At 48.9% G+C, this 24,959-nt stretch overlaps 1 protein-coding gene across 2 annotated transcripts in view; it reads left to right on the top strand.

Moving 5' to 3' along the window:
* The window catches only part of Sned1 (sushi, nidogen and EGF like domains 1), a 62,715-nt gene extending 41,287 nt beyond the window's left edge, over positions 1–21,428 (top strand). The window contains exons 20-31 of one of the 2 annotated variants that reach the window (XM_052750345.1): positions 306–419; positions 737–1,033; positions 1,258–1,441; positions 3,429–3,541; positions 4,195–4,476; positions 6,690–6,834; positions 6,906–6,988; positions 7,824–7,922; positions 13,661–13,777; positions 14,311–14,398; positions 19,124–19,206; positions 19,967–21,428. In XM_052750345.1, the coding sequence (XP_052606305.1) occupies positions 306–419; positions 737–1,033; positions 1,258–1,441; positions 3,429–3,541; positions 4,195–4,476; positions 6,690–6,834; positions 6,906–6,988; positions 7,824–7,922; positions 13,661–13,777; positions 14,311–14,398; positions 19,124–19,206; positions 19,967–19,992 (1,631 nt within the window). In that variant the 3' untranslated portion in view covers positions 19,993–21,428. Of the gene's footprint in view, positions 1–305; positions 420–736; positions 1,034–1,257; positions 1,442–3,428; positions 3,542–4,194; positions 4,477–6,689; positions 6,835–6,905; positions 6,989–7,813; positions 7,923–13,660; positions 13,778–14,310; positions 14,399–19,123; positions 19,207–19,966 lie in introns of those variants that run through there. The other variant, XR_008220934.1, reaches the window with a different exon arrangement.
* The last annotated feature ends 3,531 nt before the right edge of the window (positions 21,429–24,959 follow it).

Genomic DNA, 24,959 nt, shown 5'->3' with positions numbered 1-24,959 from the left:
ATTGCTCCCGGCGCTGGAGTGCTCCTGGACAGCACTCTACTCATTCTACTCACTCTCTAGAATAGTCTCTGTCTCAGCCTGAGACCAAGCCCCTCCTAAATGGGAGCACCAACCTAGAGCCAAGCTTGTTTTTGGCCATGCGGCGCCTGGCAGGTAGCACTTAGCTATGCAAGGCAGAGAGAGACAGCAGATGTCATGACGCCACCCCACCCCTCCCTGACCCATGCCACCCATGCGACAAGAGGCCCGGGTACGAGAAAAGGACAAACCCCAGTTCCCCTCCTCACTGCCGTTTCCCCCCTCAGTGAGTGACCCCTGCTTCTCGAGCCCCTGTGGGGGCCGCGGCTACTGCTTGGCCAGCAACGGGTCCCACAGCTGTACCTGCAAAGTGGGCTACACAGGCAAGGACTGCACCAAAGGTGAGGGCCAGGAGCTCCGGGCAGGAGGATGGAGGAGCAAGGGGGCCAGAAGGTAGGCCGGGGGCCCGGCGGGAGAGATGGGCAGACAGCTGCTGACCTAGGGCCCCTTCTTGAGAGCGGGCAGGAGGTCCCAGCAGCCACTCATGCGGAAATACAGACCTCCAAGGGCCATAGCAGCCCAAATGAGAAGACTCCCCGCCAGCAAGGCCTTGGGTGACCAGGCCCCAGAACCAATCTAGGTGACATGACTGGGAGCTACTCTTTCGCGCTCAAAGTCTAACCCTCCACCTCCCTTGTGTTTGGTGACAACCCTGAAGAGCTCCTCCCGCCAACAGCTCTCAGGGTGGAGAGGGTGGAGGAGAGCGGGGTCTCCATCTCCTGGAGCCCCCCTGAGGGCACCACAGCCAGACAGGTGCTGGACGGCTATGCGGTCACCTACGCCTCCTCGGACGGATCCTTCCGGCGCACAGACTTCGTGGACCGGAGTCGCTCCTCTCACCAGCTGCGGGCCCTGGCAGCCGGCCGTGCCTACAACATCTCAGTCTTCTCAGTCAAGCGAAACACCAACAACAAAAACGACATCAGCAGGCCTACAGCACTGCTCACCCGCACCCGTGAGTTCCTGAAGGTGGCCTGGCCACGGCTGCCCAGGAGAGGAGCTTGTGCCCGCTCACAGTTCAGCAGACATCTCTGTGTGGGGGCTGCCCTTCCTGTAGGGAAGGGCACGGTAACCAGAAGGGTAGATCAGAGAAGGGACTGGGAAGAAAGGAGCAGGCACTGGGCTGGGCAGTGAGGGGCAGGAGGTGTGGCATCCACTGAGCCTCCTGTTGCCCTGCAGGACCCCGCCCTGTTGAAGACTTTGAGGTCACCAACGTTTCAGCCAATGCCATCGCAGTGCAGTGGACTCTTCACAGGATCCAGCACGCTACTGTCAGCAGGGTTCGAGTGTCCGTCCTCAACCCTGAGGCCACGGTGGCCCAGTCCACTGAAGTGGACAGGAGTGTGGACCGACTCACATTTGGGTAAGAGACGATGCCGCAGGAACACAGAGGCCCAGAGTGTTCCTTGTGTATCGGCACACTTGCCGTCCTTCACCTGAGTGGGGCCGGGGCCTGGGCGAGCCAGCCTCACTGGGGACATGTGCCTGCGGGCGTGTGTGTGTGTGTGTGTGTGTGTGTGTGTGTGTGTGTGTGCTGTCCTGCCTTGCCTAGCCTCAAGCCACTACAAAGAGCAGTACCCTGACAGTATTGCAAGGACCCCATAAAGTGTAAGAAAGCTCTAAAATCCAGGTCTGTAGGCATGTCCTTCCCAGAATTGCCAAAACCATTTTTTTCTTTATTTTTCAGATTGACTTATTTAATTTTATGAGTGGTTTGCTCTCATGGGTGTCTGTGAACCTTCCATGTCTAGTGCCACAGAGGTCAGAATGTGTCAGGTCTCCTGGAACTGGAGTTATGGACGGTTGTGAGTCACCATGTGGGTGCTGGGATTGAACCCGGGCCTTCTGCAAAAACAGCAATGTTCTTAACTGCCCCGGCCAGCAGGGTCTCAACGGGGGGCGACCCACCTGCGGGAGAGAATGAAAGGGACGGGGAGACACGAAAGGAAGACAGAAAGACAGTGTTCTGATCAAGCTGCAAATGTTATTCTCCTCAGCAAGGCTTATATAGCATGGGAGGGGGAGAGGAGGAGGGAAGGGGTGCAGTTGAGGGGAGACGTGCAGGTGAAGGGAGACTTGCAAGTCATGAGGTTGCAGGATGTTGTACTAGGTGGTAAGGTCACTGGTCAGGGCCCATTGTTCTGTTGCTATGCTACCTGACCTACCTGACCTGTTCTTTATCTTTGGGGGCATCTGGTTTAGGGCAGGGGCTTGTTCTCTGGCCTAGCTAGTACTTTTCCATGGTCCATGTTTGGTCCCTGACACTTAACGACTGAGCCACCTCTCCAGCCCCCCAAGACCACTTTCCAAAGCTTCTTGTTCCTTCTTGCAAACTAGTCAGCCCGCTGTGCTGAGGACAGACTGCCTTTGTATTCGGCCTCCCCGGTTCTTTTCCGTTTCTGGCAGACCTCCTGTCTCTTCAGTCCATTTGTTTAAACACCGCTCTCTCATTTTGCTGCACATCTCTCTTTCAATCTTGGCCTGAGCACCAAGGTTGCCGCTTCGGTCTCTGTCTGGTAGATCTGTAACACGTCTTCTTGGGCAGCTCCTGACTGCTTCTCTTCCCCTTTGAATGTGCCATACTTCCATTGCCTCTTTGTGATTTTGTGTTTTATTAAAATCGGCTGTTGGAACCAGAGGATGCAGAACTCTGGGACTGATTCTCCTCTTGCATTTTGTTTTGGTTTTAATTTTTTTGTCTTGTCATACGTTATCTCTGATAAGGTCAGCCCAGGTCACTGGACCCTCGGCTGCATAGTCACTGTCCCATTTTCTCTGGATATGTAGCTGGGGTTGGAATGCCCTCTTCTTTAATGCCTGGCTCCCCAAATAGGAAGCAAAGAAAACTGAAGTTGGCAGAGGGGCACTGGCTTTGGGATTCTCTGGATGTTGCATCATCACTGGGTGGGACAGGACTAGCAACAGTGGAGGGGGAACAACTGGCCTCCATTCCTCTGTGGTCAGAAGCAGCGAGTGGGGACCCCCTAACACTCAGGGTAAGGCTTCTTTTTACCATTCCTGCATCCTGGCAGGTTGCTCTAAAACCCAGACCATGGCATGGACATTACATGGGCCTACACAGAGACTTTTTCAAATTGTCCCATTTCTGGACTTCACATCTGAACATGTGTCCTCTGACCACACTGTGGCTATTTTCACACCCTTCTCTCTTCTCACTAGCTAGTGGAGAAACTTCCCAATCCTGGAGCACTACAGTCCAAGGGCTGACCACTGGTCTGCCCCTCATGGAGGTGGCCTGAACCACTAGCAGCAAAATAACCCTACTCCTGGTCATACAGTGCTAGCCACAGACCTCTAGATGGTCCTCTCCTCCTTGCCCCCTCTGGCAGGGACCTGCTGCCAGGAAGAAGATACATTGTGCGGCTAACCACCCTCAGTGGGCCTGGAGGAGCTGAACACCCTACTGAGAGCCTGGCCTCAGCACCACTGAACGTGTGGACCCGTAAGTAGACAGGCAGTTTCCGCCTCCAGTCCTCTCTCATGCGTGGCACCCTCTAGACCTAGGGCCTCCCTCCTGGCAGCCTATCCTTTCCAAAGTGTCCTTATACAATAAACCCAGCCCTGACCTCCCTGAGATCTCTTCACTGAGGGAGAAGTCCTCTGCCAGAGACATTGTCCAAGACTGCTTCCAGCACCTGAGTACACAGAGACATTCCTCAGTATGCCCGCCATGGAATACATCGGAGTCCAAAGAGCAGGCTGGGATGAGGACACGCAGGGCTTTGGGGCCACGTGATCAGCCTACTCTAGCTACACTTCTTGACATTACACATGCTCTTTCCATGGTATGGATTGTAAGAAGGGAGTCTGTGAGCGGTGGAAGTTTGTGAAGCCAGGATGATGGGTGGGGACAACTCCCTACGCCTCCCAGACTCAGGACTTCCCATCTGTGGCCCTTCGACACTTGAGGAAGCATGTTGGAGGTGTGATCTAACCTCTGCATACAAGTTTCCCACACTCCCCTGGGATGGCAGTGTCAACAGTAACCCAGGCTGGTTTCAGATGCTCCTGATCCCTCTCAGATCTTAGGTGATGTTTCACCAGATGCCCTTTGACCTGATTTTCACTTCCTCCTTCTGTCCCTTCCTCATTCAGGGCCTTTACCTCCAGCAAACCTGACTGCCTCTCGAGTCACAGCCACCTCTGCCCACGTGGTCTGGGACACCCCCAGTCCTGGTATCTCACTGGAGGCTTATGTCATCAATGTGACCACCAGTCAGAGCACCAAGAGCCGCTACATCCCCAACGGGAAGCTGGTGTCCTACACAGTGCGTGACCTGCTGCCAGGTCGGCGGTACCAGCTCTCGGTTACAGCTGTGCAGAGCACAGAGCAGGGCCAGCTGCATAGTGAGCCTGCCCACCTCTACATCATCACCTGTGAGTTCCATGAGAGGTTGGGGCTGGTAGTTGTTCACATCCACAGCTGCTGCTGCTTGTTCTTGGGGTGTGGTATCCTTGCCCAGAAGAGGTATTGAAATTTCCTCGGGGGCCTGCCCTGAGGAGATTTCTCCCAGAGTCCTAGCGAAGACACTACTAACGGCGGGGTAATCTGAAGGAATTAATCTAAATACACTGAGCTCTACAATCCACTTACTTTATTCCTCTGAGACAAGATTCTATCCACACAGCTTCAATTCTTTCCTTTTTCTCCTGTCCTTTCATAACTCTAAGTTCTTTTCCATCTCTGTCCTCATCTTCATCTTCTTTCTTCTTCATCCTCATTCCTTCTCATTCCTCTTCCCATGACCTGGTCTCAATACCCCTACAATCTGCAAACTCTGCCCTGCTGCCTTCTGGTCCGGCAGGGTAACTCTGCTCAGAGATAGGAAACCTGCCTCATAGCTACATTGCACCTGGTATATGAAAAAAGACGTTTTGTTCTGAGTCAATTGCTCTGGAATGCCATTTGGGCTGTGAGAGAAAGGAGGGTCGAGCTTCATTTGCACAAGAAACGAAGCTATGCACCTAGGAGACAGGCTGTGTCTCCACAAGGGTGTTTACCTTAACTCAGGGACCTCAGGTACCTAGTGGATGGCCTGACCAGCTATTCTATTTGTCCCTTGTCCTTGGATGCTTGCTAAAGGGGCTATTTCAGAAGGCAGATATCCAATTCAAATGCTAAAAAGGGAGCAGGAAACCTGGAGGCAGAAGACCTTGTCTTTGTGACTTTATCCAAGTACTTTAAATGTCTATGCCCAAGAAATGATCCATCCACACTGTTATAAGTTATTGGAGAAATTATGAGAGCACACATGAGGTTCATAGCAGGAAACAGCTGATATATTGAAAGCCGAATAACATCAAATACTCCTTGAGATTTGGCTTTTCCTCTGGAAGGATTCCTTGATTCTCCCAGGTAAAGCTTTACCATGTTCAGCTGAATTCTTACTACATTCCTGCAGCCTGCAGCAAAGAGGTAGCATAGACAACTGGCATGGGCCGTCCCTGGGAAGAGAGACACGGGCATAGGAAAGGAGGCTTTCACCCATGGGTAAGGAAGGACAACTGACAGCAATCTGGAAATACATATTTGTCAAGCCTCATCCTACACCGTTTCACCAATTTAATCCCAGGCAGGCTTAGCAGCAATGCAGGACCTCATTCCGAAAGAGCTACCAAGCAGGCAGCAAGGAAGAGGCCCAGGCCTGACCCAAAAGGAGCCACTGAACGTGGGATATGGCCAGAGACTACAAGTGACTTGGGAGGACAGGAAGGAACACCTGGACAGAGAGGGGCACAAGAAAAAGCTGGGGTGTGGAAGTTCAGGTGGCCATATTAAGGACCTTAGTCTGTTCTCAAGGGTGGCAGGGCACCCTCCTGGAACCCACAAGTGTCCCATGTGCCCTTTATTACATTCTCAAACCTCACACGAGGTGTGTGAAAAGTCTCAGCATCCTGAACACAGTGAGAAGACAAGCAGAGGGTACACAGGGACAGATGGCGGGTCTAAGAGCAGGGCCAGTGGCTCCTCGAGAGAGTGGGCCTCCAACGCCAGCCTTCCTAGGTCCCTCCTCCTTCCTCTTCCCAGCCCATGAGGCTGCTTTGTGAACACAACAGTGAATATGGTGCTTCTATACTATGCTAACTCTCAGTTTCAGCCCCACTGGTCTACCAGCTGGGCTCTAGGCATACCTGCCATGTAGAAAAACAGGTGGGGTCTCCCCGTGAGCCTGTCGTTGCAACCAAATCAGAGTCAGGAAGAGCCAGATAGAGAAGGAAGTCACCTAGCTTGAAGGACACTCTATGGTAACAAGGCCTGGTTGTAGGTCTGGCTGAAGCTGCCCATCAGGAAAACTGCTGACCCACAAGGCTATGATCCACAGCCTGGCATCTGCTTAGCAAATGAGAACTCTGCCAGGGAGTGTGACGGAGTGCTGGCCTTCCAGGCCAGTGTGTCTGTTGCAACATAAATGCATGGCCTCTGCTTAGGAAGAATATAACAGGTGACACAGGTTTCTCGGGCAACGTGTACCCCTCCCTCCCCTTGCCCAAGCAGGGCTGGATGTGAGCCGCCACTTCCCTGCAGTAGAGGCAGAGACAGGAACACCAGGCAACCTAGTTGGTGGTTACTTCCCCTTCCTTTTTTGCAGCCTCCAGGGATGGCACTGACAGACGTTGGCACCAGGGAGGACACCACCTCCGGATGCTCAGGAATAGACCGGCCCCTGTGCGCCTGCCAGAGCTGCGCCTGCTCAATGACCACAGTGCCCCTGAAACACCAACTCAGCCCCCCAGGTACACACGCTAGCCCCTGCCCTGGGTTCCGAGGCTGTGCTCAACCCTTGACCCTCCTACCCTGTCTGCAGGTTCTCAGAGCTTGTAGATGGAAGAGGAAGAGTGAGTGCCAGGTTTGGTGGCTTGCCCAGCAAATCAGTCACTGTGAGATCACGTGAGTGTTGAAGACTTCCTGGCACTGACATGGAAGTCAACCCTAGTGGTCTCACTGCCCTTGCCCCTGGCATAAAAACTGTTGAGGCCTTTAAAAGTTGGGTTTAAAAGATCGCACTAGCTGATGAGTCCACCAGCAACCTCAATCCTGACCGTGTGTGAGGCTTTAGACTTCCAGGGTGGCAGGAAGGGTGCCTGCCATCCACAATGGGAGGGCTCAGCAGGTAAGGGGCACTCCAGGAGGCTGCCTGTGAGAGGCCAGGCACCTAACCTCACTCTGTGGAGACTGAAAATGTTCGAGGGTAGAGCGCAGAGGGCATGAGTAGGAAGCGGAGGGACGGTGGGAAGCAGAGGGACGGTGACAAAAGGGTGACCCCAAGCCTCCTGTGAGAGAGGGAACACCTGTGGGCGGGTGGGCGGCCTGAGATGGGGAGGCGGGAACATCAGCCTTGCAGCTGGGGCCAAGAGCCCAGACTGCTGCAAATGCCGAAAAGGAAGAAAAGAGGCCACACACACACACACACACACACACACACACACACACACACACACACACGCCCAGGGAGCAGGGCTTAGGGAATGGACAGGAGAACCTGACCCTAGGAGGCAGAGAGTGCCCACACCTCAGCTGTACAATGAGGCCCCTTAGGAAGCAGCTCCAGGACAGTAGAACACATGTCTTTCAGAGGGGCGGTGGGAGTGAGGCCCAGCCTCCACGGGGGAACAGTGCTGGGGCCAGGGTGCTCCTTGCCAGTGTGTGGGATCCATGGGTGGGCCGGCAGGGGTAGGCCGAGGCATGAAGCAAGGGCCATGTGGTTACCCTCAGCTTCTCCTAGAACCCACCACTCTGGTGCCGCTCAAGAACACAGAGGAGGCCCCTGAGCAGGTCAACCTGGCCCTGCAGCTACCCAAGAACAGCAGCAAGGACACAGAAAGTAAGTCGTTGTGTGGCGGGGTGGGAGCAGGCTATCCGTCCTAGCTGCCGTAGTGAGAACGCCACAGTAGGAAGTTAGGAAGGAGGTACAGGCTCTGCCCAAGGGGCAGCTGGGCACCCCATCTAGGACACAGTCCTCTGCTTCATGATTGAGAGGAGCCAGAGAACAAGGCCAACCCAGGATCTGTCTTGGAAAGACTAGCCCGTTCTGCCTCTTTCAGTAATCGCTTACACTTTGCTCCTCACCCTCCCTGGGGATCCACTTCAGGCCCCCTAGCCTCACTTCATAGAAGAGGTACTAAGTCGGCCAGGTGAATAGTGAAGAGTGCCCGCTGAGCAAGCCCTGCCTCGAGGATGCCCCCCCAAGTTTGGCAACCTGTCGGGCTACTCAGCCTGGACCGTTCTGGTCAGCTGGTTGTCCCCACATAGATAGCATCGGGTCTATTTCCAGCACCTCTGGGCAAGTATCGGGCAGCACAAACTGATACCTGCTCCTTCAGCTGTCAGACCCTTGCTCTGTTCTCCCTCTAATCCCTCTAGAGATTGTGGATTAGAGGTTTTTAGGGCCCAGCGCTCCTTTCTCCTTCTGAGTCACATCAGGGACTTAGATTGTGTTCACCTAGCCCCAGAGAAGACCCAAGTACTTATGGGAGTGTATCTCAAGGTAATATCACCTGAAAACTCTGCCCTCCAAGGACACCTGTCCACGGTAAGTAAGGGCACTTACAGTATCAGAGGGTACATTTGCAAACAGAGGGCCCACTGATCCCTGAATTCGATATTCTCCCCAACCTGGGGGTACCTGTACCCGCTCTTGACCCCGTGCACACTGGGAGGGTGGTTGTGCACGCTGCAGCATTGAGGCACTCCTTATCCTAGTTTGCTCCGAGTGCAGACACACTGCTGCTGTGTGAGTGGACAAAAGAGACTCACTGGGTAATGTGTTACATCAGCTCCTTCAAGCCCTAGGTGTCCCTTCATAAAGCCCAAAACAGGGAAGGTGTGGGTTCAGTCTCCTGGGTTCCATCACAAGAGAAATCCAAAGAGGCTGCAGAACTGGCCCCAAGGACACTGTCACCCTACGGTGGGGTAAATTTCAGTGATAGCACAAGAAAAAGAATCCTTAATGGCCTCAGGTACAAAATTAATCATGATCTTTTGTTCATGCCATACTCATGCTATCTGTCTCTGTCAGTTTGGTTGCCTTTGATAATTCTGGAGCCCAGCTCATGCTAGAATCTGGCAGGAAGTTTTGTCTTGCGGGTTCCCCCCTCCCCATCCCCACCCCCGGACTCTCCTTGCAGCCCACCTCCACTCTGCACTCTGTGTCTGTGAGTCCTTAGTCTTGGAGTGGATGGCAGGAGGGGTAATTTTATTACACATTACAACAGAGATAGCTCACATCCGCAAGACATACACTTATCCCAGCTCTCAGTCACCTGAACTGCCAATCAAGTGTCCACATGAATGAGTCAATTCTGGGCTGTGTCTTTTGTTCCAACATTTTCCCTTCTGTGAGCCTATTCATTCAGTTTAATGTCAGTGACCTTAGTGTGAATTACACACTGCAGGACCAGTCCTCCCCTTTGACCTCTAAGGAGTCTCAATTGTTCTTCCAATTGTCCTTAGTTCTCTGCATGTTGGCTTTGTCTAGTCCCACAAGGTACTTGCTCAAACCAAGCTTCAAAGGCCATGCGTGCCTCTAAAAATCTTAGTAGCCCTCACATGTAAAGGAAACTGTAGCTGGGTATAATATGCCAGGTTTGAGGATCCTTTCTCCAGTGTCATCTGGTGTCCAGTCTTGTTCTTGTTTCCTTGAAGGTCACCTGATCCTTTTCTCTGGAGGAGCTGGAATTTTATTTCTCACATAAAAGAGTACCCCCAAAAGGCCCCCAGGAATCCCTAAAGCAGAGTTAATGCTTACAAAGGGTGTTTCCTCACTAAACAACTTTCCAGGTCAGGGGAGAACCTTCAGATCCACACAGAGGAGGCAGGTTCCCACACCAGCATGGGGTGGATGGACTTCAAGGGCAGGAGTGGAAGGGCAGGTGCTAACCCTCGGCATTATCCGTTTTCCCAAACTCCTCACCCCAGCAGGGTTTCTAGACTATTCTGGTTTATCCCCTATACCAGTAGTCTGGCTTCCACCAGAAGGACAGGCAGGTACCGTCCCCAAACAACAGCAGACAAGGACAAGACTTGAATGATCTGCTGTATAATTCACCCATGGGGAACAAAAGCACAATGCCCGCCACAGGGCGCAACCACACCCATTCACCACCTGATTCAAAAAAGGTGTGCTTACCTGCGTGCATGCATGCGTGTGTGCATGCGTGCGTGCGTGCATGTGTGTGTGTGTGTGTGTGTGTGTGTTTATGTGTATGTATGTGGTTTGTGTGTATTTTGTGTGTATGTATGTATGTGTTTATGTGTGTGCATGTGGTTTGTGTGTGTATGTGTATGTATTGTGTGTTTGTGCGTGCATGTGTGTGTTTATGTGTGTTTGTGGTTTGTATGTGTGTATGTGGTTGTGGTTTATGTGTGTGTATGTGTGTTTGTGTGGTGTGTATGTGTGTGTGTTTGTGGTTTGTGTGTGTGTGTGTGTGTGTGTGTGTGTGTGTGTGTGTGTGTGTGTGTGTTTAGTGGTGTTGGCTATACAGTATCAGGCTATAGTGGGTAGCTCCTATTAATCTTCCTAAGTCTCTATCAACTGCAGATTCAGCCCACAAATGACATGTGTCAGCCATGGTCTCCACAGTCCTGGCTGACCCATGCATGGAGGGTGGGGTTGAGGTGTCAAAACATGCTGTAAGTCAAGTGTGACACTGCTTAAGGACAGACATGTAACTGTATGGGCCAGAATGAAGAGTCTAGAAATAAACCCACATGTCTATCATAAACGGATTCTGACAAGGGGAGCAAGCTACCACATGAGCAAAAGACAGTCTTCTCAACAAGCAGTGACGGGACGCAGGATGTCCACACACAAAGGATAAAGCTGACTGCTACCTCACACATAAACCTCACACCCACATTAACACAGGACAGCCCCAAGTGTTCAGAGCTAAAAACCTCTGAAGGAAACATAAGACCTTAGGTTTAGAAGAGGGTTTTTAGATACGGCACCAAAAGTATGAGCAACAAAAGAAGAAGAAAAAAAAATGGGGTTTCATCAAAATTCAGAACTTCTGAATTCAAAGGACACATTAAGAAACTCAAGGAAGCTGGGCAGCAGTGGCGCACACCTTTAATCCCAGCACTCAGGAGGCAAATCGAAAAACCAAAAAAGAAACCCAAGGAATGGGAATAAATATTTCAAACCATATAACTTGTATCTAAATTTGCAAAGAATTCTTTTAAATGAAGAAATAAATCAAACAAGATGGCTTGGGATAATAATAAGCCATGCTGAGATGTGGAGAAATCAGCCCTGAGGCCACTGCTGGGAATATAAAGCTGCTTGGGGTGGGGACAGACCAGTAGTTCCTCAAAGTAAAACAAGAGTTACCATGTGACCCGGAAATTCTACTATTAGGGGCATAGCCAAGAAAAATTCAAGCATGTGTCAATGCAAATCTTATATATGATTATTCATGGAATCTTCATTAGTTGTTGGTTGTTTGTTTGGTTGGTTTTTTCAAGACAGAATTTCTCTGTGTAGCTTTGGAGCCTATCCTGGATCTCACTCTGTAGCCCAGGCTGGCCTCGAACTCACAGAGATCTGCCTGGCTCTGCCTCCCGAGTACTGGGATTAAAGGTATACACCACCACCGCCCATTAGTAATCACCAAAAGAAAAATAGCCAAGCCTGCCAACTGATAATAGACTGTGACATGTCTACCCAATAATGTCATTCAATCCTAAACAAGAATAAAACTCTGTTACATGGAGGAACTTGAAATGGTATACTACATGAAAGAATTCAGGCACAACAGGCCATGTGTAAGAAGATTCCTTTTCATGAAGGTCTAGAATACGGCTATCTATGGTGATGGGAAGTACTTGGTAGCTCCTCAGGACAGAGATGGAGATATAGGGAAGCCAGCTAAAGAGTATGAGGTTTCTTTTAGAAGTGATTAAAGTAGGGCTGGAGAGATGGCTCAGCGGTTAAGAGCACCTGATGCTCTTCCAGAGGTCCTGAGTTCAATTCCCAGCAACCACATGGTGGCTCACAACCATCTAAAGTGGGATCTGATTTCTCTTCTGGCATAAAGTTGTACATGCAGACAGAGCACTCACATACATAAATAAATAAATCTTAGAGAAAAAAAACCTCAGTAAGAGAAAAAACAAAAAACAAAAACAACAAAAAAGAAGTTATTAAAGTATTCAAAAATTGACTCTGGGGGGCTGCTGGGATAATCTCAGTGACTAAAGTCACTTGCTGCCCAGCTTAAGTTCTGTCTCCAGAACACACGTGGTGGGGAGAGCTGACTTACACAAGTCCACTGACCTCCACATATGTGTCACAGCATAGGTGTTCACACACATAGACGCATAAAATAAGCAAGAAGTAGATGTGACTTTTTAAAAATTGACTCTGGGAGCTGAAGAGATGGCTCAGTGGTTGAGAGCACTTGCTGCTCTTACAAAGGACCCAGGTTAGGTTCCCAGCACCCACCCAGCAGTTAACAACCATCTCATCTGTCCCAGGATATCCAGTGACCTCTTCTGATCTCTGCAGGCACTGCATGAATGTAGTACATACACTTACATGCAGGCAAAACACTGATACACGCAAGATAAAATCTTTTAAAATTTTAAGAATAAATAAAAATTGACAGTAGTAATGGATGCGTATCAGTGAATATGCTAGAAACCAATGAATGTTTTATGATCTATAAAACCTCAAAATAAAGGCTTCTTTTAAGAAGTGGAAAAATGGGAAGGGAAATGAGAATATATGTTTCTTATGTTTAAAAATAAATCAAACTAATAAAGATGGTGAGTTATCTGAGGAAGGGAAGAGCAGGCATGGGGAATGGGAAATGGATGGTTTCTGTCTATCTTGTTTGATAATTTTGACTTTAGAAAAAATATTTATAAACAAGCAAACACACAAGTCAGCGGCAGAGTCTGGAAATGGGAGCTCATGGGGCTGTTTGCTGTGGCGTCTGCTTCGTCCTGTGTCAGCAGTGGCACTGGTGCTGTCTGAAATCACGCCACGTGTGCTGTAGGAGAATGGTCACACTCGTGTCGTGCGGTTTCAAGTGTGGAGACATAAAAACACGAGGCTAAGAAGTTAACACCTTCCTTTGTTTTTATCTTTGAACCGAAAATATTGGTATAAACTCCAAAACTTCACACAGGATTTCGCTATACATCCCAGGCTGGCCTCTAACTTTTGATCCTCCTGCCTCAGTTTCCCAAGTGGGATTATAAGTATTTAGTTTTTTAAAGCCTAATATCCTGTTTTTGTTCCCTAGAAAGGCCTTAGGCAGGACAGCTCAGGCAGACTGTCGGCTCCAGACATGTTTCCATGAACGTGGGGAAATGGCAATTCAAAGACCAAGGCAGGATATAGAGTGAGCCCTGCATACATTGTATAAAACGGAAGAGTCGGCAGGACTGTGTTCACTAACCTGAAAGGGTTCTCATTAGACAAAGATGGGACAGCGTGAAACCAAGAACGCTAATGACAGTTGTCCTTGTAGTGGGCCAGATCATCAGGAGACAGTCTGCAGAGCTGGCAGGCCTCCCTGGGCCCTGAAGCTAATAACATCGCCTTCCTGTTCCCAGGCGCCCCTGGTAGCTGTTCAGAAGATGCCTGTCAGAATGGAGGCACCTGTGTGCCAGGTGCCAGTACCCACAGCTGTGACTGCAAGCCTGGGTTCAAAGGCAGACACTGTGAGCTCGGTAAGTCAGAGCTGGTTACTGGCCTCAGGGCAACTGTCACAATGACCTGGGACTTGGCCCTGGGGCTTTCCCTAAGGGCTTCCAGTCTGTAGGATAACAAAGAGCCCAGGTAGGAAGGATGGTGTATGTGGGGCCTCAGAGATGGACCATGAACTACAAGGGACAGAGGGCTGCTCAAAGCACGGGATGGAAGGAACTGCCCAGAGCAGAGACTAGGAAGTCAGGGACAAGGGCGGCGATTGCAGGGCAGCATTTCAGGAGCCAGACTGATGATGAGAGGGAACACATGTGGACTGAGTACATTTGGAAGCTCCCACAAAGACACAAAATAATCCTGAGGCCACAGGAGCCTTAAGGAAAACCAGGCTGCAGATACTGAGCACCCTGAAGCAAAGCCCCAAGCCAGAAAGTAGCTGGCACAGATCCCCAGGCTGACGCAGGCTGCAGGGATCTTCCTTGGGCAAAGGTCTCTCTTGGGAGGCAGAAACAGCCTCCTCCTAAGAGCTGGCCTTTCTTTCTCCTTTGTGCCATAGCCTGTGAAAAGGTGCCTCGTCCCTGCACACGGCTGTTCTCTGAGACGAAGTCGTTTCCTGTCTGGGAAGGAGATGTCTGCCACCATGTGTAAGTCAGCTCTGCCTCTGCCTTTGTGCGCTGGTGTGTTGTGTCCTTATTACCCGAGTAGGGATGGAGACTGCAGATACTGGCTTCGACCACTTCAGCCCATGAAGCTCAAGAACTGATTGAAGAGGACACAGGTTGACTCCTATGCATGGAAGCCTTCACACAGTTCCAGGACCTGACTCTCCTCCTTCCCTTAAAGCCCAGAAATCAAAGAGCACATGAGAACCCCAGTCCCAGCTCTACTATTAACCCAGCATGATGCGGCGGTGGGCAAATCCCCATTGCCTCAGATTCTCCGTCTGGACTAGGAGGAAAGACTGCTTGTCTCATCTCTTGATACCCTCCTTGCTATAGCATGCGATGGCTCTGGGTCACTGTGTCTGAGTGCCTGGTAGTTCCAGGCACTCAGGGACCAGACGCTTGTGCTCTAGATAAGGACAGCCATAGCAAAAGCACATTTGCTACACTGTACAAGAAATCAGGGAGTTCCCAGGAAACAAAGGAGAGATGAAAGCCTAAGGTGAGGAGAGCCAGGAATGGAGGGGACAGGAGTAGGCTTCATGGGAGAGGGACACTGAACAGAAATGGAGGAGCTGGGGATATCAGAGAATGTGCCACACATTGTTACAGTGTTACAAAGTCCTGCATCGGGTTGTGTCCAATATGTCTGAGGAACAGCAGAGGCCAACAGAGCAGAGTGTGAGTGAGAGAAGAAAGGAGAGTTTCTGGGATCTTGGAGAACCTCAGATGGACTGTGGTGTTATTCTCCATGAATCATGGAGATCCTGAAGGGCTCTGCGCAGAAGGTGATGTGTGACCACGGTGTTCAAGCCACTCTGGATGCTCCTCGAAGGAAGAGGAAGCAGATGGAAGAATGGAGGGGAAATGGTAGAAAGCTTGTCCAAGCTTGATGCAAAGGCAGGCTTAATCAGAAGGGAAGAGGTAAAAGGTCCTGATCTGTATGGGTTTGGGGAAGCAGCTATGACCACCATTCACCCTGGGCCCACGATGGCAATCTAATGGACCAACATCATCCTCTGGCTTCCAGCTATTCTGGTTATACCAGAGCCTGCCTCTGTGTTAGATGCCACTGCCATGTGAGGAGAGTCCTTCACTCACCAAATTTTCTATCCCGTTCCTATCTGCATCTTTGAAGAGACTCCCCTGTAGCTAACACATAGGAGGGTCTTGGTTATATTCAGTCTGAACTGTCTTATTACAGTTTTTACATTGCAATGAACATAATGGGCTGTGTGGCTGGATTTAAATCTACATATTTATTTCTATTTATTCCATCCAATCCTTACTGCTTTTTCCTCTTTTCTGGCTCATTTTGGATTACTGGCGCATAGATTATACTTGTTTTGTTTTGTCCAGTAGTCACACTGGGATTTACAATACACATCTCCAGTTTGTCTCCGTTTATCTTGAGTTACTTGGATACAGTTATAGGAGGCTTCTACTGCCTCACCTCTGAGTCACCATCAGACCTCCTTCCATTTCCAGTGGTAAATGTCACAGCGCTGCCAGCCGCTTGTCGTTATCCAATGCTGAAGGTCTTGCTTTTCCAACCCGCATCATTCCTTTGTATGATCTAAGAGTCCACGGTTCTCTGCTCTCAATTGTCTGGAAAGGGTTTTGTGTAAGCTTCACTTTGGGCATAGCTATTTGTAAAGGATGACTGGTTGACAGTTACAATTCTCGTTTCAGCACTTCAGGTTAGAATTCTCTCTGTGACAACATACTTGGCATAAACAAGGTAAAGGAAGGGTCTGTTTGCCTCATGGTTAGAGGTTTCAGTCCATGATGGTGGAGGTCAAGGTGAAGTCATGGCATGGCAGAGCATACTTGGGCAGGCCCCCAGTCTGGGGGATGGTGCCATCCACATCATGGCAGCCTTCTCGTAGTGCTGTCGGCAAACACCCTCAGACACAACCAAGGATGTGCTTTACTACCCTGTGTGCGTCTCGGTGACATCCAGTTGGCAAGATTGGCCCTGTCACCGCCCCTTTGTCCTCTCCACCCCTGTGGCTACTTTTTTTATTTCCTCTTTGTTGCTGTTTCTGGCCAACTCAATCGTGTGTTTTGGTTTGGATACTGTTTTTTATTCCCTGAAATATTTATTACTTATTTATTTTGAGGTAGAGTCTCTCTTTGTAGTCCTGCCTGTCCTGGAACTCCATAATGTAGACCAGGCTGACCTCAAACTCAGAGATCTGCCTGCCTCTGCCTCCTGAGTGCAGGGATTAAAGGTGTGCACCTCCAGCACTGGCCTTCTTTGGAATTTGTTAATCTTGCATTTCTGGGGTTTTAGCTTTTGTCAAATCTGGGCCATTGTTCATATCTTCTTTGTTCCTCCATTTCTCTTCTCTCCTGCTAGAGCTCAATTATGAATATATTTGACTAATATTGTCCCCCAGGTCACTAAAGGTCTTTTTGTTGTTTTAAAGCACTGTAAATGGTGTATATGCAAATGTATCTATACTTCCTGTTGGGGAGTTTGTATTGCTGTGTGTTCAATGCCACATATCTTTTCTTTTGCATCATCTAGTTTATTATTAATACAGTTCAACAGATTCAATTTCAGGTATTTGTTGATGGTTGTTTGGTTAGCTTTTGGGGTTTTGTCATCATTTTTTCAGTCTTAAAAGGCTGCTCAGCAAGTCTGTGCCTCTGAGCAACAGCCCCAGAACAGATACTGGGTTGTATCATTGCTGCAGTTCTGTTTAATTCTTTCTTTGATCAGCCATTCCTCCCTTCATTTTGCTGATATTCCCCTTTACTTGCTGAACATGTGGGACAAACAGATGGTTGTGAGCCACCATGTGGTTGCTGGGAATTGAACTCAGGACCTCTGGAAGAGCAACCAGTGCTCTTAACTGCTGAGCCATCTCTCCAATATGAGACAAACAGATAGCAGATACTTTAAAGGTTTTCCTCTCATTTCTGAATTGTTTTCTAGTCAATTATTTTTCTACAGGTTGTATATCATATGCAGCTTTTGTATTTGTTTGGGGGCATTTTTGATTTTTGGTTCTTATGGCTCTTTGAATGTCATAATTTATCAGATGCTAAACAATATAAATTTCATATTACTGGATGGTGGATTTATTTGAATTCAAGAAAGGTATTTTTGTTGTTTTGTTTTCTGCAAGGCAGGCTTTGATTACAGTTTGTTCCCTTTGAGGATTTAGGATGGATTTAGAGAAGACTTCATCTAGGGCTAATTTCACCCCCTTCTGTGGCACTGCCTTCCTGGAGTCAAATGAGATCTTACCAGTCTTGGTTCAGGTCTAGCCTAGCTGCTCAGGACTCTAGCCCTGTGTGTGCACAGCTCGACTCTCATCACAGATTTGCAGACTGCTCCCCATGGAGCCCTCTCCACTCCAGAACACTCCTCCACAAGCTCCAGCTGCCTCTGCCTCTCCAACCCAGCCCGCATCCTCAACACTGTGACCACTGCCTACTCTCAACAAGTGCTCCGAAATGAATGGCAGTATTCTCTCAGGTTGATCTCTTCTCAGGGCATCCAGTTTTTCTTTGGGCTATTTTCTAGCTTCTAGAAGTAGTTACTCCCTCTATCTCCTCCAGTTCTCTGGTAGTTGAAGCTGAAAGTTAATCCCAGATCCTCTATTCCCTCAAAGTCCTCCAAAATGTCCTCCCAAACTAACATAAGCAAAAGCTTTTGTACCAGATCCCTGGTTTCTTTTCAATGGGTCAGACACGGAAATTCTAACAGGCCCAAACACATAGATCCCATTCCTACTGAATGGTATGAGATCTATAAGTATATCCCACTATACATGAAACTTGGAAGCTAAAGAGGCTTGCTAGCATAGTCTGATTAAAAAATGGGATGGGCAGGCTTCGATTCATCAGGCCTCCTGGTCCATGCTGCCTGCCTCTGAGGCTTACAGTGCCAGACTTCATGATCATGTTCTTGAAACATTCATAAAACAGAGGATCTGGGTGTCCTAATTTGCTTTCTGCTGCTGTGACAAAGAACACAACCTAAAGCAACTTGGGGAGGAAAGTGCTGACCTTATACTTTACAGTGTACTAACAGGGAAAGTCAAGGCAGGGACACAAGCAGGACAGAAACATGGAGGCAGGAACTAAAGCAGAGACCAGGAGGAACGCTGCTTATTGACTCGCTCCCTGTGGCTCATTCAACATGCTTTCCTATACCACCAGGACCGCCTGTCCAAGGGTTATACTATCCACATTGTCTGGACCCTTTCACATCAATCATTGATCAAGAAAAGGGTCCCACATATTGTCAGACTATAGACCAGTCTGATAGAGGCGTTTCCTCCGTTAAAGTCCCCTCTTCCCAGACGACCTTACCTTGTGTCAAGCTGACCAACAAACAAAACAAACGACAACAAAAAACACTAGCATATGGAGTCAGACCTTCCGAGGCCTCAGGACAAGTGGCCTGCCCCCAGCAATGTCCTGCCATTGAAATTTCAGTGATGCCTTTCAACACCATGATTCTGTCAGCATTCATGAAAAGGGACCCTGAAATGAATACTTTTTTATGTATGCTGTACTCAGTAAAATTAATTTTTAAGTCACTGGACCTTGATGTTAGACTTCACACACCCCCAGTAACATGTCTTAAGAAAATAGTGGTCTCTCCCTCTGTCCATACACAGCTAGATGAAACACTTAGACACCTCTCTGCCCAGGGCCTAGCGTCACAGAGTTTTCTTTTGACAACAGGTATAAGAAAGTCTACAAAGTTCACCAGGACATCTGCTTTAAAGAGCGCTGTGAGAGCACCAGCCTCAGGAAAACCCAAACAGGTATATCCTGGGGCTTTGCTGTCTTGCCTGCAGCTCTGTGGGTGGATGGGTCAGGAAGTGACAGGGTTGGATCAAGCGAGGCTGCTTGCCCGAAACTGCAGCTCGTGTGTGGCTGTACTCTGCTCAGAAACTAATGCCCACATACGCACATGTGGGTACACAGACAGGCCCAGCTGTGCTTGGAGGTGGTCACTCCGGTCCTGCACTGAGAATCGGGGATGTGATGGGAAAGGGCAGGCTATTACTGATAGGCCCAAGTGTGTAACTGTAAGTTTAGAACATCTTTTTACATTTCATCTCCTCACATCTGGGCTTTCCCCCAGTTCAAGGTAGTCACAGGAATCATTGCTGTTTAGGATCTTACTGAAAGTTATACTTAGGACATTATGTTCTGACGATGAGAATCCACCTTCAGGTATGTTCTCCATGGACCAATCAAAGCCACATATCCTTGCTTTGCGTGACTACATTTTAGGAAAGGCTGCGGTGTGCAGTCGTCAAGAGTGCTGCTTGACCTAAGTATGTCACGATCTCCCAGGGCAGCTCTTGCTCGCTTCCTTCCACATTCTTCCCACAATGCCAGGTTACTGTCTGCTCAGTCCACAACTACCACCTTCAGCTGGTTATGTACACCCGCCGGACTGAAAGTCCAGACTCCCTGTCAGTCTGTGTGGGCTTGGCTGGGTTATATGTGAGGAACAGATAAGGTTGACAGAGGTAGGGTTCTTTCTCACTAAACTGGTTTTCTTAATTATTTCAGGAAACAAAGTAACAGTCAAACACTGAAGAAATCTTAAACACACACTCCTTCAAACCAAGATCTGTTGAGAACTGGAGACACCAACATACCCAGCACCTTGAGCACTGAGGTTCTTCATCAGACACTGATGGCAGACTAGCACTGTGCTATTACAGACCCAACCAGGAAGGTTCCAGAATTCCCTGACTATAGCCTCCCTATAGATATAACCTGGTCTGGCCTTGCATATGAATCTGCTTACAGGTGGAAATGAGACTTTATGGGGAAGGACCTCTCTCTCTCTCTCTCTCTCTCTCTCTCTCTCTCTCTCTCTCGGCAGACCAGTTACAGTGAGGCAAGGCACAAGAACCACTGGCCCCTTCAGGGCAGTGGACTTGGGTGGTAGAAGGATCAAGGATGCCACACAACCCTGGGATGCTGGGAAGGACCTAAGGAAGTACCCCCACGACCTGTGAATGGCATTCTAGTGGTAGCACAGGGTGGGAGCCTTGCCATGTAACATCCAGGTGACCCTAAATACAGCCTCTCCTTGGGAGAGTTGCAGTGGATCCTGGAATTCTAAACACTAATAACCCTGAAATCAAAGAAACTTTGCCTGTTTGATCCGGCATGCTCCACCCACCTCCCCATGTATAAACTGTGAGAGGTTAAAGGGCATTGGATTTTTTTCACAACAGTCTGGAAAATAAGGGGTTACTTTGCAGAAACCCCTGTACAGCCTGAACTCAGCCCACAGTGACTTCTTATTGGCCTGACATCAATTGGGAATGACAGACTGGCTGGCCCAAGACAGTTTACTCCTCTTCCTTGGGAAAGCCAGAACAGTTCATCTTTCCAGTGGTGGGAGAGAGGCACATCTGGAAACCAGCCACTTCAGGAGTCACTTTTTCTTCTACAGTAGAGGACATGAAGGAGAAATATCCCCAAAGGCCTAAGAACAACCCAAAGCAAAGGAACTCCAGGCAAAGCTCATCCTAAGAAAAAGTGCTCACAGATATGACATCAGCATGGCTAGATCAGGGCATCAGAGCAGCAGGCTCTCAGACAGGCCCAAGCAGCAGGGCCTTTGCAGCTTCACCATTTCACATGGGAAAACCCTGCCTGAAGAGCAGCTGACCACACTCAAATCCTGTCCACTCAACAGCATCGCCTTCTCACCTCAGCCTCCAAGAATGCACACACAAAACACCCCCCAACACTTGTGAGCAACTTAACCCCACAAAGATCAAGAGTCCACCAATTATTTGGTTTTAAAATATTTGTATGGCAATAAGTCACATGAGATATTGATGCATCTCTTTTAAGAACTCACCCAGAAAATCCATGTTTATAAAAATGAATAATCCTCAGCTACTTACCACATACTGGCTTATAGAACACTTATTTTCAGAGCAACAGGGAAAACACACAAACATACACACACACACACACACACACACACACACACACACACACACACACACACACTCAAGATAAACATTCAAGGCTGCCCTGGGAAAAAGACCCAGTGCCATCACCAAAAGGCAGGCAGCAGAGGACCAGCAGCCTGTTGATTCAAATTTAAATCACAGGCTGAGCCCAGGTGTCCCCATAGAGGTGCGTATGTTCTCACTTCCATCCCTCTGCATCACGGCCAGCTGGAATTCTGGCGATGCAAGTTTGAATACAGGTCCCCTGGGGGACAGTGCCTGCTGCCTCCAGAGAAAGACAGTGGGTATAAAGAGGAATGTGTCTCAGTTTGCTGCTCTTCCTTCAAAGGGGTCGGCATGTCCTAGTAATACTGCCCGCCTCAAGAATTTCCAAAACCCAGGAAGATGAGGTCCAAAACTTAAAAATGAGACAAGTTCCTGACTGTAGCTGGTCTTCTCTAAGATCTCTGTGCTCAGATTTCTAGAAGAGAGACAGCCAGACCCGCACACCCAAGGACTCCTGCAGGGGGAGCACTGGAGCACCTATACTCTTAACCCAGCTGCTGGTTTCTGCCAGGACCTCTGTGAGCAGTGAGTGTGCAGTTACCTGGGTTAGCAGGCTCTCAGTTAGTGATGCTTCTCTGTGCTCAGAAACCCACCCCCAGATTCCAGGGTCAGAGAAGTGTCCCCTGAACCCTCAAAACATGGAGAAGAAAGGGCTCGGCTTTCACAAGAGATGAAAGAAGGGCCATGTGGAGACAGATGAGCTTTACCCTGCTCCCCTCATGTATACTGACCTAAAGAAGAAATGCTGATTACTACTACAACAGGGTTTGGACACTTGGTCTACAACTCAGGGGTTGGCAGGGCAGACAAATGCTCAGGCAGTATTTTGGGCTTTCAGATGAAATGACCTCTCTGGCACCCACCCAGTTCTGCTACTGTACTGCCAACATGGTCACAGATGTAGACAGCATGGCTGTGTTCCAATAAATCTTCATTCACAAAAACGGGCAGTAGGCCATAGTTGGCAGGCACCTGGTTTGTGAGATGATCCAAACCTCAGTCTTCTGTAGAGAAAGACATCTCCTGAATGACAAATCGCCATCAAGGCATGAAGACCCCTGAACCTTCATAGAAGAAAAGCAATCAGGATCCTTGTTCAGAAACCTAAGATATGCATACAGCACAGGAGAGCAGCAGGAGCTGCTATGTTCAAATCCGAAGGGAACACTTAGAGGCACAGGGCAGGCAGGCTCCAGGAGACAGTGTCCAAGGCTTCCTGTGATCTGTACCTCAAGCAGACGGTGTGGCCTACCAAGACGAACACACTTCACACAGCCTCCTCCTTCCACTCCACTCTCAACAAGGCTCCAAGCAGCTGTCTTCTCCTGCAGTGAGGTCAGAACCAGAAAAGCCAACCACAGCTTGATCCCTCAAGAGCAGAGCTGACCTGACTGGAGATCCGGCACCAAGAACTACATCCCGACCAGAGGCCTCCTGCCCTCCAGTTCACAAAAACGTGCTTTGAAGAATAACATTTATTTTTCACTAAAAATTTCTGAGCCTGTTTTTCTCTCTCAGGAAGGTGGAGCAGTCATGTCAAAAACTCACTACTATATCTTAGATACACACTGACTTATCTCCAGGGGCCTGGAGGGCCAAAGACAGGGCTCAGAAACCAGGTCCACAAACATATATGTCAAATTCCATGCGACACTGAGACCTGCCACCATCCCTCCGCATAAGCTACAGCATTAGCAGTGAATAGCAAGATCAAATGACATCATTGGAAACATAGATGAAACCTTTATACTATACGAATGACCTCAGGAGCCTCACCCACCAGGCAGATGTTCCTGTTTCCTGTTGGAGCCTATGTTTCAAACAAGACCCAGCCTACTGAATGCTGACTGTGGATCTTCAGAGTGGAGAAAGACTTGCTGGTGCTGAGGAAGAAGTGTGTATCATTCCAAACACGCTGCTTCTGCTTTCTCACACACCTTTCTTAAGCAGATTTATGCCCTTCAAAACAATTACTGTCCACTTGGGAAATGGCACAATGGAATCAGAAAACTTACAAGGTGTAAAGGTTTATTTTTTGTGTCCAAATGAAGGAGCAACCATGAGTTGTTGGGCTCACCATTTGCTAGTCAAAAATACGGGATGAGCAGACACCTAATTAAGCTCAGGGTTGGGGTTCTATTCGGCTCTGATGGAGCCCAAGACCAAACATCCTACATTCAGGGAAAGTGAAGGTCATTTCGATGCCACAGAGTGGAAGAGTAGGCAGCCAAGAATGAGCATCACTGTTCTCAAATAGTTTTGTCCATGGCCAAGAACAGCTAGAAGGCATTCACCTTCTCCACTGCCCATGGGCTGTTAGTGGTAGACATGATGGCTTGCTGTCTTGCTTTGTGTGGAGAGTCCAACAGGCAAAGACACACCCTTGCCAGGCAGGAGTTAACCTGCCTCACATACCTGCCATAGTGGGAGCTCTGATTATATGGGAATCTTGGAGTAACTGCTTTTCTTTGTGAATACCCTCTTCCTTTGCAGTCAGGCTCCAGGGGAGTCCAAAGCCTCTGCACCTTGGTGCGGATTCCTCACAAAATACACCTCAGATCCAGCAAGATCTCTACTTTAGACAGAAATAAATCGTTGAGTCCATTTACAATCCCAATTTGTTATGGTCACATTACTGGGCCAGGTCTTGGAGCAATTTCTCAGCTTTGATACTGCTTTGTGGACCTGATCATTCATATGCAGTGCAATGGAGGGAATTTTACAGTATCCCTGGCTTCTACCCACAAGATCCCAGGGCCATGACACACAAAAAAAAATCTCCAAAGATTGTCAGATGTCTTGAGGATCAGGGTCATCCCCATCTATGCGTTGGATTCTGTCTATATAGGAAACATATAGGGGTTTCACATGACTATTAAATGTCACCAAGTAGGAAAAAAATACTATCAAGCATATCTGATTTTGGCTGTCCCATCAAAAAGCTTTCTGCATCACCAACCCTGTGCAGTTTCCTGAGGAAGGACCACAGACAACTTTCTAGGAGGCCTCATAGTTCCATCAAACCAGGCCTCTCCTCAGAGCTCACCTCATCCCAGTCCCCGTACTTTACATCACTCCAAGACACTCACTACCATCCCCCCCCCATGATATCCATGCCAGGGTATCTGAAAGCTTCCTAGAACAAACCAAAATCAGACCTGGGGCTTGTGCTCTGCTCCATCTATCATACAGAAGGCAGAAGGGATGTCACCTAAGACCACCTACCGCCCCTGAAGTGCTGGTTCTGAGCCAGCTCACTCCGCAGCCCAGGCTAAAGAGCCAAAGATACTACTAGCCAGGAACCCACATGAAGGCCAACTTGCCCAAGCAGGAAGGGTCAGCAGCTCACAGATGAGAAGACTGCGAAACTAAGGAACATATTACTAACCAACGCCTTTCACTCGCTGTACACTGAACACATTAGAGGGCCGTGAAATGATGTCGGATTAAAAACATGACTATTTTGTGGAAAACCTGCTACTTGTTTTCATAAAATAAAGTGCTATGACATAATACCC

Source organism: Peromyscus californicus, unplaced genomic scaffold (genome assembly GCF_007827085.1).
Source record: "Peromyscus californicus insignis strain IS unplaced genomic scaffold, ASM782708v3 Scaffold_21__1_contigs__length_65335640, whole genome shotgun sequence".
NCBI lineage: Eukaryota > Metazoa > Chordata > Mammalia > Rodentia > Cricetidae > Peromyscus > Peromyscus californicus.
Note: the sequence above shows the minus strand (reverse complement) of the source record. Positions and strands in the feature narration are given on the sequence as shown.